At 43.3% G+C, this 15,271-nt stretch overlaps 1 protein-coding gene across 2 annotated transcripts in view; it reads right to left on the minus strand.

The window, feature by feature from the left end:
* LOC114885280 (cat eye syndrome critical region protein 2) overlaps positions 1-15,271 on the minus strand; it is a 158,425-nt gene that overhangs the window by 24,114 nt on the left and 119,040 nt on the right. For both annotated transcript variants that reach the window (XR_003791063.1, XM_029204938.1), the window contains exon 8: positions 7,532-7,685. Coding sequence is in view for 1 of the 2 variants with exons in the window: in XM_029204938.1 (XP_029060771.1) it covers positions 7,532-7,685 (154 nt within the window). In the remaining variant the exon portion in view is untranslated. The remainder of the gene's footprint in view (positions 1-7,531; positions 7,686-15,271) is intronic.

A 15,271-nucleotide genomic window follows, 5' to 3' on the forward strand; every position in this document is an offset into this window, starting at 1 on the left:
TCAGTAGTCTCTTACGATCCTTTGTATCTCTCTGGCACCAGCTGTAATATCTAGTGTTCACTTCTGATTTTATTTATTGGAGTCCTCTTTTTTCTTGTGAGTCTAGCTAAAGGTCTGTCAGTTTTGTTCATCTTTTCAAAGAATCACCTCTTGGTTTCATTGACCTTTTCTAATTCTTTTTAGTTTCCATTTCATTTATTTTTGCTATGATCTTTATTTCCTTCCTTCTAACGGTGGGCTTTTTATGTTCTTCTTTAGCTGGTTCCTTGAGGTGTAAAGTTGATTTGTGTATTTGAGACTTTACTTTTTTCTTGAGGTAGGCATTTATCCAAACTTTCTTCTTAGAACTGCTTTTGCTGCATCCCATAATTTTTGGTATCTTACATTTTCATTTTTGTCTTAAGGTATTTTGATTCTCTTTTGGATATTCTTTTACCCATTGGTTGTTCAGGAGCACATTGTTTAATCTCCCCATGTTTGTGAATTTTCCAGTTTTCTTCGTGTTATTAATTTCTAGTTTCATACCAGTGTGAATGGAAAATATTATTTCGATCCTACTAAATTTATTAAGATTTTTTGGTGGCCTAACGTTTCATCTATCTTGGAAACGTTCCATGTGCACTTGAAAAGAATGTGGATTCTGTTGCTTCGAGATGGAATGTTCTGCAAATATCTGTTAAGTCCATGTCTATCTGGTCTAACATATAATTTAAGGTTTGTGTTTCCTTATTGATTTTCTGTCTAGATAATCTGTCCATTGATGTCAGTGGGGTATTAAAGTCCCCCACTATTATTGTTTTGCTGTCTATCTCTCCCTACAAGTCTGTTAATATTTGCTTTATATATTTACATACTCTTCTGCTGGGTGTATAAATACTGACAAATGTTGTATCTTCTTGAAGACTGACCCCTTTTTCATTATATAAAGCCCCTCTCTATCTCTTACTACAGTCTTCATTTTGAAGTTTATTCTGTCTTACATATGGACAGCTACTCCAGATTTTCTTGTGGTTTCCATTTGCATGGGTATCTTTTTCCATCCCTTCACTTTAGTCTGTGTGTGTCCTTACATCTAAAGTGAGTTTCTTGTAGGCAGAATATAGATGGATCTTGTTTTTTCTTTATCCATTCAGCCACTCTGTGTCTTCTGACAGGAGAATTCAGTCCATTTACATTTAAAGTAACCATCAGTAGGTATGTACTTATCGCCATTCTGCTAACTGCTTTCTGGCTGCTTTTGTAGTTTGTTTCTTTCTTCTCTTGCTCCCTTCCTTTGTGGTTTGATAACTATTTTCAGTGATATGCTTATATTCATTTCTCTTTATCGTGTATTTACCGTAGGTTTTTGCATTGTGGTTACCATGAGGCTTACATATAATAACTTACATCTACAACAGTCTATTTTAAGTTGTAACAACTTAAATTCAACCCCATTCTAAGCTCATCATTTTTACTCTCCACTCCCATGTTTTATACTTTTGATGTCATGTTTCACGTCTTTTTATCTTGTTTATCCTTTAATTATTATAATCATAGTTATTGTTACTACTTTTGTCTTTTAACCTTCATACTAGCTTTATAGGCAATTAATCCACCACCTTTATTATGTATTTACTTTTCCAGTGAGATTTATCCTTTCATGTGTCCCTGTTACTAATAAGTGCCCTTTCTTTTTAATTTAACAAAGCTCCTTCAACATTTCTTACAAGTGGTGATGAACTCCTACACTTTTGCTTAAATGCAAAGCTCTTAATGTCTCTAATCTGAATGATGTCTTTATCAGGGAGAGAATTCTTGGTTATAAGTTTTTCCTTCAGAACTTTGACTATATCATGCCTGCAAAGTTTTGCTGAAAAATCTGCTCACGTTCTTATGGGGAGGGTGGGGTTTCCTTTGTATGTGACAAGTTGTTTTTCTCTCCTTGTCTTTAACTTTGGACAACTGAGCTATAATGTGCCTTGGTGTGGGTCTCTTTGAGTTCTTGGATGTCTGTTTCCTTCCCAAAGGTCAGGAAGTTTTCAACCATCGAGTCTCTGCCATTTTGGTTATTGTATCTCAGTCATTTTGGTTATTGTATTCTTCAGCTGAGACTTCTCTTTGGCACTTTAAAATATTTTCCTTCTCTGTTGAAGTTCTCACGTGTTCATGCATTCTTTTCCCCAGTTTGGTGAGCATCTTTATGACCATTACTTTAGCTATTTATCAAGTAAATTAGTTCTGTCTCATTAAGGCTTTTTTCTGAGGTTGTAATCTGTTCTTTCATTTGGAACATATTCCTCTGTTTCTTTTTTTTTTGCGGTACGCGGGCCTCTCACTGCTGTGGCCTCTCCCGTTGCGGAGCACAGGCTCCGGACGAGCAGGCTCAGCGGCCGTGGCTCACGGGCCCAGCCGCTCCGCGGCATGTGGGATCTTCCCGGACCTGGGCACGAACCCGCGTCCCCTGCATCGGCAGGCGGACTCGCAACCACTGCGCCACCAGGCAAGCCCCCTCTGTTTCTTCATTTTGCTGGACTCTGTTGACTTCTGTGCAGAAAAGGAAACAACCGCCTCTCCCAGTCTTGAAGGCCTCATGTGGGAGATGAGCCTTTTTGTTCAGCTCTTCCCAGCTCTTGGTCGTCTCTCAAATCGCTGTGCTTGTCCAGGCAGCCTGATGTATTTTAGTGGCTCCCAGCAGTTGAGGGTGTGCCAAGACCTGTCAGTGTCCCAAAGGGGAGGGTCTAAGAACCCAGATTCAGGCTGACTGGACACTTTCCTCTAAAGTTCACAAACATACAGGGCTGTGAGCAACTGCAAGCCTGAGTCCCACTGGCCACCAGAGTCAGGGACCTGCAGTGACCCCTGAGTGGCAGTCACAGACAAGTGTATAAACTCTCTTCTGGGGGCCCACCTCGGGGAAAGTGGGAGACGGCAGGCACTCAGCCTCCAACCTATTGAGAGCAGCTCTGCACGCCCAACCTAAGCCTGTCCCTCAGGCTGAAGCTCCAGGACAAGCAGGGTGGCCTCCATCACGTGACAGCATGGAGTGTGCCAGCCTGTCCCAAACTGGCCCTCCGCTCACCACAGTCCTGTGGGACCCAGGAATACAAGCCCCTCTGGCCACCAGAGCCAGGCGTTCAAGGTGTGAACCATGGGTGTCAGATGCATGTAAAGCCTCCCTCCAAGAAACTTGGGCTCTGGAGGGCCCGCCCTCTGACATCTCTGGAAAGGATTCGGGGGCCCCTAGATGCAGGCTTAATTACAAACCTACCCCTCAGGCCGCAGCCATGGTGATCAGCTAATAAGTCTCCACCAGAAAGACCGAGCTCCTGGTCTATAGTCTTTTGCTGTGCCCTGGGGATGAAGAACCTGCTGTATAAAATAAATAAAATTTAAAAAAAAAAAAACAAAAAGGGAATCCTTCTGATGTTTCCCTATTAAGTAGAATGTTTGCTTACATTTAAGAAAATAGATACTGGTTTTAGGAAGTTCCCAGAGGAAACCAGAAAAGAAGGAACACAGGAACCACCAGAAGCTGGAAGAAGCATAGGAGAGTATGACCCCAGAGCCTCACCAACACCCAGATTTCAGACTTCCAGCCTCTAGAGCTGTGAGACACTTACTTTCTGCTGTTTTAAACCACCTAGTTGTGGTAATTTGTTAAGGAAGCCCTAGGAAACTAACACAAAATCCAATCCCATTTCCTCCTGAACCCTACTGCTGCTCCTGAGAAGTCTGCTATCTCTGTTACAGAACATTCTCTTTTCCCAACTGGAAATGGGCCATGTGTTCCATGATTCGGTCCCTTGGGTCTGTATTCTATCCAGTTTCTATCTCATCTCTCAACCACTCATATCTAATATTTCCTCTGCCCCATCACTTGATTCTTCCATTTTACAACAGTGGACAGACACACCCTGCAGCTCCGAATTGTGGCCCGTGAGTCAGTTATCAAGCAGTTTCCCCACTCTCTGCCGGCTTTATATTCCGCCACAGGGAGCACTAGAGGGGACGGGAGACGGCGGGGAGTGGTGGGGGTGGATTTCTCCCCCCCGGTGCTCTTCAAAAGCCCACCAGCTTGTCCCTCCTTAGGAAGACGTCCATCACTGGGAAGGCACAGCTGGCAGTTCCACAGCCGGGCTGGTGCCTGCCCTGAGACTAAGGTCCAGCTTGCGAGACCCTCCTCACCTGCAGGTCTGATGACCCCAACCCTTCTCTTTATTCCCCCTGCCTCACACCCTTTCAGCTTTTGTATTCCTCTAACTTGCATTAAAACAAAGACCCACGTGAAATTCTCCACTGAAGCATCTCTGTGACCGCACACTGAACGATGGACCAGAGGCAACTTCTCCCGCCACGTCAACCCCTTTATCTCCGTGATGCGTTCTGCACAAGCCCCACGCAGCTCTTCCAGTGTGGTTCTCTCCTCAGGTCTAACTAAGCTTTAGAGCCCAGTTATCAAGTTATTATTCCAATTACCATATTTACATTTCTAGAAGTTCCTTCAATATTTGTTTCCTTTGAATCTGCCTGTACTTTCCTCAAGGTTTTTTCTTCCTGATGTTTCCAATTTCTTCTTTTTTATACCTGATAATGCTAAATATTTTTCTATTTTGTCTGCTGCACCTACTAACCGCTGCTCACAGTGGTGCCTCCTCATGTCTATTCCTCGTCAGCACGGGTTTATCCATGGTCATCCTTCCCGGGGCAGAGATTCCCTAGACGGACCACTCCCCACCCACAATTCGACCTGACAGTCTGTTTCACTAACTTACTGCTGTTTTTAATCCCCCTAAAAGCAGCTTCTGATAATTCTCCTTACTTGGTTAAGATTTCAAAAATGTTCTTAAAAAGGGTATTTACACAATATCAGACAAAGTATTATACTGAATAACAAACAGAATCTCCACGTAATTGAGGCAAGAAGGATTTTTAGGTTTCGCATCAACCACACTGAGAACAAGGAAGTCTCAATGTCCCCTTCCATATGGGCTCATTTCACTTAGCATGAGTATCTGTCAGACTCCAGTCCTGTAACATCCTTTTTATACAAAGACAATCCTAATAAATAGCAGTATATTTATTTGGCCTTTTCCTTTTCTTTTTGCTTTTTAAAAATTTTAGTGAGAAATATAAAAATGTACCTTTTTAACCAGTTTAAGTGTATGATTCAGTAGCATTAGGTACATTCACAGTGTTGTACAACCATTACCGTTATCAACCTCCAAAACAAAACAAAACGAAACCGAACTCGCAGATAAAGAGAACACAAAGAAGGGGGGCTGGGGTGGGCAAAATGGGTGACGGTGTCAAGAGGTGCAAACTACCAGTGACAAAACAAGTCAGTCCCGGGGATGTGATGTACACTGTGGTGACCACAGTCCATAACACTGTACTGTGTATGTGAAAGCTACTCTCATTACAAGAAATCAAATTCTTAACTTATTGTGGTGACCATTTTGCAATGTACATAAATGTCGAATTGTGTTTACTCCTGAAAATAAGGGAATGGTGTATGCCAATCATACTTCAACTTAGAAAAAAGTCAAATGACAATGGTACCTAATAAGAACTCCATTGAAAATTACAGAACTCTGTTGAAAAATATAAAGAAATAAGAGCATAGTTACTATTTTGAGGAATTTAAATCTAGCACTGGAAATAAATTATGCAAAATCTCAACGTATGATATACCACCAAACGTGGCACAGGCTACATTAGTAGATTAAACGCACTAAGCGTTCTAGAATGAAGAAATGATCAAGGTCAGAATAGGGTTAGCCTATTAAGAATCAGAAGGCAGGGCTTCCCTGGTGGCGCAGTGGCTAAGAATCCACCTGCTAATGCAGGGGACACGGGTTCGAGCCCTGGTCCAGGAAGATCCCACATGCCGCAGAGCAACTAAGCCCATGCACCACAACTACTGAGCCTGCGCTCTAGAGCCCACGTGCCACAACTACTGAAGCCCACGCACCTAGACCCCGTGTTCCTCAACAAGAGAAGCCACCAAAATGAGAAGCCCAGGCATCGCAACAAAGAGTAGCCCCTGTTCACCTCAACTAGAGAAAGCCCGTGCGCAGCAACGAAGACACAACATAGCCAAAAATAAATTAATTAGTTAAAAAAAAAAAGAAAAAATCAGAAGGCAATACCCTAGGAATGAGAGGGGAAATCACATGATAAGGCCAGAATCCTTTAAATTTTACAGCCAAAATGTGTTTAAAGTTTGCATGTTAACAATGCATTAAAAAGCCAAATCTGGGGGCTTCCCTGGTGGCGCAGTGGTTGAGAGTCCGCCTGCCAGTGCAGGGGACACGGGTTTGAGCTCTGGTCAGGGAAGATCCCACATGCCACGGAGCAACTAAGCCCGTGCGCCACAACTACTGAGTCTGTGCTCTAGAGCCCACGAGCCACAACTACTAAGCCCGCGTGCTGCAACTACTGAAGCCCGCACGCCTAGAGCCCGTGCTTTGCAACAGGAGAGGCCACCACAATGAGAAGCCCGCGCACCACAACGAAGAGTAGCCCCCGCTCGCCGCAACTAGAGAAAGCCTGTTTGCAGCAACGAAGACCCAACGCAGCCAAAAATAAATAAATTAAATAAATTAAAAAAAAAAAAAAAAAAAGCCAAAATCTGGGACTTTCCCAGTGGTCCAGCGGTTAGGACTTGGCGCTTCCACTGCAAGGGCCCAGGTTTTATCCCAGGTCAGCGAACTAAGATCCTACAAGCCATGCAGTGTGGCTGGGGGAAAGAAAAACAAAAAAAGCCAAATCCGTGTTATGCTATTTTATTTAAACTTTAAAAAAGTTCAATAGGACTTCCCTGGTGGCGCAGTGGTTAAGAACCCGCCTGCCAATGCAGGGGACACGGGTGCAAGCCCTGGACCAGGAAGATCCCACATGCCTTGGAGCAACTAAGCCTGTGTGCCACAACTTCTGAGCCCACATGCCACAACTACTGAAGCCCACGCACCCAGAGACTGCTCCACAACAAGAGAAGCCACCGCAGTGAGAAGCCCGTGCACTGCAACGAAGAGTAGCCCCCGCTCACCACAACTAGAGAAAGCCCGCGCACAGCAACGAAGACCCAATGTAGCCAAACATATATAAATAAATAAATTTAAAAAATAAATAAAAAATAAAAAGTTCAATACATTTACTTAAAATACTGGTCTGTATTTAACAAAGCCAAAATGCTCTGCTATCCAGTGATTTATCAAGTTCAGCTTATAAACACCACTGCATCTAACATGTGTGTTTAAGTACAAAGGTTAGAAACCCCGCACGCCCGCGCACACCGGGGCAGAGCGAGGCTTTTCTTAAGTATATCTCCTCTGTGTGTAAGGTTACTTCTGCGAGAGTCACCTTTTTTCAATTGCACACGGGGCCGCGGCGGAGCCGAGAGTGAAGGCGGGGACGGAAGGACCCCAGGACGGCAAGGGCGAGGGCACTGCCGGGCCGGCCCCGAGCCAGCCAGACGGCAGGGCTCCCAGGACACACCGCCCCCCCCCCCAAGACAGCCCTGCTGCCGGAGCCCTGGGCAAAGCCCTCCTACCTTCCACGGCCTTGACCCTTTCCTCCAGCTCCCGTTTCCTCTCCTCCTTCAGCAGCTGCTCCTGCTCCTTCTTCTGCACCGCCAGGAGGATCTGGCGCTCCTCCTCCTCCGCCCTGCGTTTCTGTTTCTCTATCCTGCCGAGCACAGGGGTCTCCTGCGAGGGGCCAAGAAGTTCAGTCAACACACAGTAAAGCAAGACCACGCCTCTGAGTAAAGATTCCATGTTCTCTATTCAGCACATAGTGCCAGACAGCTGGGTGACTTACACCCCAGCTACAAGTTCATCTTCTCATCTGTACAATCAATGAACGGACGCAGACACACACTCACATTAAGACACACAATGGGGATCAGAACAGGTGAAGGCTTGGCCCCGATGACGGATCTAATTTGTAGTCTTTGGGAGATAATCTGGAGAGCAGACCAGAGCAGAGAGGCGACATCACTCTTAGATTTAATCTTTGATAAAAGTGGTATCTTAAAAAGCACCTTCGGGCTTCCCTGGTGGCACAGTGGTTTAGAGTCCGCCTGCCGATGCAGGGGACACGGGTTCGTGTCCCAGTCCGGGAGGATCCCACGTGCCGCGGAGCAGCTAGGCGTGGCTGGGCCCGTGAGCCATGGCCGCTGAGCCTGCGCGTCCGGAGCCTGTGCTCCGCAACGGGAGAGGCCACCACAGTGAGAAGCCCGCGCACCGGGGGGGGAAAAAAAAAAAAGGCACCTTCATCTAAATAACTAAGAGAAGGATGAGCTAGCACAATTTCAATAATGTGCACAACTTCGAAACTCCCAACTTTTGCACTTTTCTTTACTAATCAAACAGTAAATAAAATGGAGGGTTCGGTGGGAAGGGCCACCGTTTTGCCTTAAGATACAGAAAAGAGATGAAGGTGACGGCACAGAAATGCACTGCTTCCCTCAGACTGGAGAGCTTTCCCCTTGTTTTTCAACCCAAACAGCATTAATACATAATGATTTCAGGTGGTTAGTGCGAATGCGATTGCCTAAGAAATTTAAGGAAAGAAGAGGAAAACAGGACCATTACGATCATAATTTCTGGAAGTTTTACTCTGGGTATTTCCAACACAGCTAGTTCTGAGCCATTCTGTAGCCCAGAACACGCAAACTAGGACTGAAATCGTTATTTTCAATTTCTTCCCTTGACTTCTGTGCTGATGTGTAAGGTAGAACGTTTTCTTTTTTAAAATTGTTATTGAAGAGGTAATAACTGTTGCCTGCAACAGAGAACACCTGTAAGTTGCACAGACACAGAAAAATGAATCAGGTGTCTACGAAGGGAAAATGCCAGCTCCCCTTACAGAAAAGATAATGCTGATTATCCACGTTAGGTAAAACTAAATCAGGAATATGACTTTTTCTTAACAGATCTTTTCAGTAGGAAGAAGACCTAATAAGAATCTTCTATGCTAGATATCTGTATTCTGTGGAAATTACACAAGTGGTCTTAACGTTGGGGGAAAAAAATGACAGCTGACTGCCATCTATACAAAGTCATAATTAAACACTGGAACCACTCTCGTTGAAATTTTCTACTATTTTTTTTATGGTCCTTAAAACTTGTTTCGATTGTCATTTGACTCATAATTAGGAAAGCAGTCTTCCCTAGATAGTAGACCTTCTGAAAGTCAAAAGTTTTACTGTTCAAGTTCTGAGCCTGACTTTAAAATTTAACGGTGGCTACTTGACAAGGTAAAAATATGAACTAAGAGAAGAGAGATGAAAATGAAAAAAATGTTAACCATTATTACTGCACACATGACACTGTACTCAGCCACCCAAATAGAATTAAACAAAGTTCCCTAAAATCTCTCTCGTATAACCAGAGTGGGCAGTGCACACGAGCTAGATGTCCTTTGTCACACTGGGCTGCCGCTGGCGTCGCACACAGACAAGCCTCCTGAGGCTGGGGAGGCACCTTCCGTCGCTCTGCCCCCAGCTCCACAGGTCCCTAATTATTCCAACTTTTGGGCAACATCTTTACCTAGTTGAGAAGTTACAGTGGAGCTACTGTTAACAAAGCAAAGCAAACCAGAAGAACGCGCTTTTACTCTTTTCAGCTGTACAGTGACTCCAAGCAGACGCCCCTAAGATGTCAACTGATAGGGTGGCAGAAAGGCAGGGCATAGAGGAACACAAGCCTCGCCAAACGAATTATTTCATTCAAAGAAAAGGGCACTGCTTTCTATGCATCAGACCCAATGAAAAAGCAGAAAAAAACAAGCACATATAATAACCACTAGTTATTTACTGCATACAATGATGACAGCAATGTGTGTGTCCTGCCCCTGCCTAACAAAGGACAACATGAGAAATGCTCTCCCTTCAGCCAGGACAGAGACATACCAGAGAGGATCTGCACCTTAGTGCGGACTGAGGACACGCAGCCCCAGGGCTGCTCACCAGAGTCACCTGGTCAACACACAAGAGAGGCACTCACGCGTGAAGACAATGGAAGGAGGGGAAAAGGGAAAAGTAGGTAATTACGCACATCCTAAGAATATCTACACAATTTTTTCAACAAATACAACGATGTACTATTCTTAATATGGGAAGATGTCTTACAAAGCAGTTAACAGTAGCCCCCACCAAGAAAATGAAACATGAATACAAAATTCACAGAAGTAGGTAAAACACATCCATGATCATGAGGAAAAGCAAAACAGCCTTTTCACTTACAAAATTGTACAAGATGAAACACGTAACACGTCTGCTAAGACATGGTAACATGGACTCCCTCAGTGAGCTGGGGACAAAGATCTTCTGGAGGACAAGATGGACACACGTATCAGGAACCCTGAACAGAGTAATTGCACTGCTGTGACTTTATCTTACAAGTGAGACAGCGAGGCAAAATATTTCTGAGTACGTTAAAGTCAACATTATTTAAAACAGTGAAAAACTGTAAATATCCTAAATGTTTACAAATAGGTAAAATTACATAATCACGATGCAATCATTAAAAATTGTTTTTTCTGAGGAATATTTAATGAAATATGAAAAGGCACCTTGATGTTAAATGAAAAACACATGTCACAAGACAACAGTCAGTGTGATCCCAGGTTTGTAATAAACGCACAGAGAAAGGGCCTGAAGCAAACACATGAAACTGTAAGTAGGGAAACTGTTACCGCGTCTCCTGCACTTTTTACGAGAGTTTTCTGTAAGAGCGTGTAAATTCTTTCAGACACAGAACAGCCCCTTCCCAAATAAGCTGGGGAAATCACCTAGTATTACCTGCTCTAAAACGACCCAATTTTTATTAACTTCTTACCCCCACTACCATGTGATCCCTATTAAAAGTCTAAAATTCAGGGCTTCCCTGGTGGCGCAGTGGTTGAGAGTCCGCCTGCCGATACAGGGGACGCGGGTTCGTGCCCCGGTCCGGGAAGATCCCACATGCCGCAGAGCAGCTGGGCGCGTGAGCCATGGCCGCTGAGCCTGCGCGTCTGGAGCCTGTGCTCCGCAACGGGAGAGGCCACAACAGTGAGAGGCCCGCGTACCGCAAAAAAAAAAAACAAAAAAAGTCTAAAATTCAAAGGTTAAAGTACCAAAAGGTTACTATCACGTACAGATTTTATGGTGAGATATTAAAATTGATTTTAAATAGCTTAAGATATTTCGATAACAATGCAGCAGGAATTTTTTTAATTAATTTTTTTATTGGAGTATAGTTGGTTTACAATGTTGTATTAGTTTCTACCGTACAGCAAAGTGAATCAGCCATACACATGTCCACTCTCTTCTAGACTCCATTCCCATATAGATCATTACAGAGCACCAAATAGAGTTCCCTGTGCTATACAGTAGGTTCTTATTAGTTATCTTTTATATATTGAAGCAAGAATTTTAAAACTTAGAAGATTATAAATGCCAAGGACTGCTGCTAAATCAGAGATTCTGCATCATTCAGAAATACATGTAAAGATATTGGAGTGAAATTCACAGGAAATGAACAACTTTAAGGTGCATAACCTTAAAGGGGCATTCAGTATATTCACAACGTGTGCGACCACCATCTGTGTTAAGTCACAGAACATTTCACCACCTGAAAGAAAGCTCCGCACCCAATAAGCAGTCACTCTGCATCCCCCACTCCCCAGGCCCTGGAGACCACCAAGCTATTCTTTCTATGGATTTACTTATTTTGGACATTTCACATAAATGGGATCATACAATTTGTTGTCTAGTTAGTTCTTTTTTAAATACATTAATATTTATACTAAGCACATAAGATGTAATAATTGAATAACTTGAAATTACGGCATCTTAAAAAAGCAAACTGTTATAACAACAGCTAACAAACAATCCTGTGAAAAAATGGGCAGAGGATCTGAACACTTTTCCAAGGAGGACATACAGATGGCCAACAGACACGTGAAAAGATGCTCAACATCATTAATCATTAGAGAAATGCAAATTAAAACCTCACACCTGGTAGAATGGCCATGATGGCCATCATCAAAATGACAGGAGATGGTAAGTGTTGGTGAGGGTGTGGAGAAAAGGGAACACTTGTGCACAGTTGGTGGGAATGTAAATTGGTGCGGCCACTATGGAAAAGAGTATGGAGGTTCCTCAAGAAATAAAAAACAGAATTATCATATGACCCAGTAATTCCACTCCTGCGTATCTTTCCAAAGAAAGTAAAAGCACTAATTTGAAAATGTATATGGACTTCTTTGTTCATTGCAGCATTATTCACAACAGCCAAGACAGGGACACAACCTAAGTGTCCATGGATGAAGAAGAGGTGGTGTATATACAGTGGAATATTACTCAGTCACAAAAAGAAGGAAATGCTGCCATTTGTGACAACATGGATGACTTGAGGGCATTCTGTTAAGTGAAATAAGTCAGAGACAGACAAATACTGTATGACCTCACCTGTATGTGGAATCTAATGAACTCACACCAAACGGATTAAAGACCCAAATGTAAGACCAGACACTATCAAACTCTTAGAGGGAAACATAGGAAAAACACTCTTTGACATAAACCACAGCAAGATCTTTTTCGACCCACCTCCTAGAGTAATGGAAATAAAAACAAAAATAAACAAATGGGACTTAAAAGCTTTTGCACAGCAAAGTAAACCACAAACAAGACGAAAAGACAACCCTCAGAATGGGAGAAAATATTTGCAAATGAAACAACGGACAAAGGATTAATCTCCAAAATATACAAACAGCTCATGGAGCTCAATATCAAAAAAACAAACAATCCAATTAAAAAATGTGCGGAAGATCTAAATAGACATTTCTCCAAGGACGACAGATGGCCAAAAGGCACATGAAAAGATGCACAACATCACTAATTATTAGAGAAACGTAAATCAAAACTACAATGAGGTTATCTCCTCACTCTGGGTCAGAATTGCCATTATCAAAATATCTAGAAACAGTAAATGCTGGAAAGGGTGTGGTGAAAAGGGAACCCTCCTGCACTGTTGGTGGGAATGTAAGTTGATAACCACTATGGAAAACAGTATGGAGGTTCCTTAAAAAACTAAAAATAGAACTACCATATAACCCAGCAATCCCACTACTGGACATATACCCTGAGAAAACCATAATTCAAAAACAGTCATAGGGCTTCCCTGGTGGCGCAGTGGTTGAGAGTCCGCCTGCCGATGCAGGGGACACGGGTTCGTGCCCTGGTCCGAGAAGATCCCACGTGCCACAGAGCGGCTGGGCCCGTGAGCCATGGCTGCTGAGCCTGTGCGTCCGGAGCCTGTGCTCCACAACGGGAGAGGCCACAACAGTGAGAGGCCCGCGTACCACAAAACAAAAACAAACAAAAACAAACAAACAAACAAAAAAACAGTCATGTACCACAATGTTCATTACAGCTCTATTTACAACAGCCAGGACATGGAAGCAACCTAAATGTCCATCGACAGGTGAATGGATAAAGAAGATGGGGCACAAATATACAATGGAATATTACTCAGCCATAAAAAGAAACAAAATCAAGTTATTTGTAGTGAGGTGAATGGACCTAGAGTCTGTCATACAGAGTGAAGTAAGTCAGAAAGAGAAAAACAAATACTGTATGCTAACACATATATATGGAATCTAAAAAAAAAAAAAAAAGGTACTGATGAACCTAGTTGCAGGGCAGGAATAAAGAGGTAGACGTAGAGAATGGACGTGAGGACACGGGGTGGGAGGGAGAAGCTGGGGCAAAGTAAGAGTAGCATCGACATAGATGCACTACCAAATGTAAAACAGTTAGCTAGTAGGAAGCAGCCGCACAGCACAGGGAGACCACCTCGGTGCTTTGCAATTACCTAGAGAGGTGAGTTAAGGAGGGTGGGAGGGAGGCTCCAGAGGGAGGGGATATGGGGACAAATGTATGCATGTGGCTGATTCGCTTTGGTGTACAACAGAAACTAACACAGTATTGTGAAGCAATTATACTCCAATAAAGATCTATTTAAAAAAACGAAGGTGGTCAAAAGGTACAAACTTCCAGTTATAAACAGGTGACCGTAGTTAATAATACTGTACTGTGTATGCAAAAGCTAGTAAGAGAGTAGATTTTAAAGGTTCTCATCATAAGAACAAATCTGTAACTGTGTGAGGTGATACATGCTAACTAGACCTACTGGGGATCATTTTGCAGTGTGTACAAATATCAGATCATTATGTTGTACACCTAAAACTAATGTTATAAGTCAATTACATCTTAAAAAAAAAAAAAAGTCTGTGATTTGGAGAACTCGACAACAACAAAACTCAAAGCCCCCAGAGTGCCTAGGAGCAAGAAGGAAGGTCCAGAATCTGTGCTGCAACGTCCTGACCGCCCCCACCCGCAGTGGCCCTTCTCCGGGGTTTCAATCCCTGCCTGGTCCCCAAATGCTTTCTCCAGACTGCCCCCACCCTGGGTTGCCTGCTGGCATAAAAACACCTCTGCTTAGTGAGATACCTCTTTGCCTCACAATTTCTCATGCCCCTTTCTCCCTGCATCATAACGTGTTATAATTTCAGCAGTTCCCATCTGATGTGAATTCTGAACAATTATCATTTTATATAAATTGCATCACACACATTTGGGAAAAAATATGTACGTGGTGCACCAAGAGTCTGTTTTAAATTTCCGTGCTACTTTTCAGCAGTGGATGGGACTTATGACCTGAAGACACCTGTGGCAGTTCAATAGTTTAAACTCCAGTAGTTTAAAGAACAAGTACATACAGTCGAGTCAACAAAAACCAAACAAAAAACTAGCAGTTAAAAAAAAAAATCTTACACTGTTTTGCATTGCAACTTTTTTTCTTTAGAAGGGGTCAGCTGCAGATGGGGCAGGGTTGTGTTTAATGCTGTGCAGAGAAGAGGCCTGTGGGACCAGGACAGGGTTTCAATGAGAAGCTAATTAGAAACAGCACTTTGAAATCCTCTCAACAATTACAAATAGAATCTGGCTGAAGCTGAGCCCAGGACTCCCCGTCCATGCCCCCCACCCACCCCCAGCACACATGGGACCTGAGCTCCCTGGCAATGGCATGCCCAGAGTCTCCTGACAAAAACAGTCCAGGAGGTCAGGGAGACAGTGTCCCTTCACTGGTATTTCCCCAGGAGTCATAATTAAAAGACTTTCTGAGGCACTAAGATTGGACTCCTGGGTGACCAGAAACCCTGCCTATAAGCCATTAAAGACCTGAAGATTTTCTGCTGTTTAAACAAAAGCACAAAACTCATGCCACACTGAAGGCTTTCTCCA

Source organism: Monodon monoceros, unplaced genomic scaffold (assembly GCF_005190385.1).
Source record: "Monodon monoceros isolate NGI ecotype Baffin Bay Population unplaced genomic scaffold, NGI_Narwhal_1 Super_Scaffold_6, whole genome shotgun sequence".
Classification (NCBI taxonomy): domain Eukaryota; kingdom Metazoa; phylum Chordata; class Mammalia; order Artiodactyla; family Monodontidae; genus Monodon; species Monodon monoceros.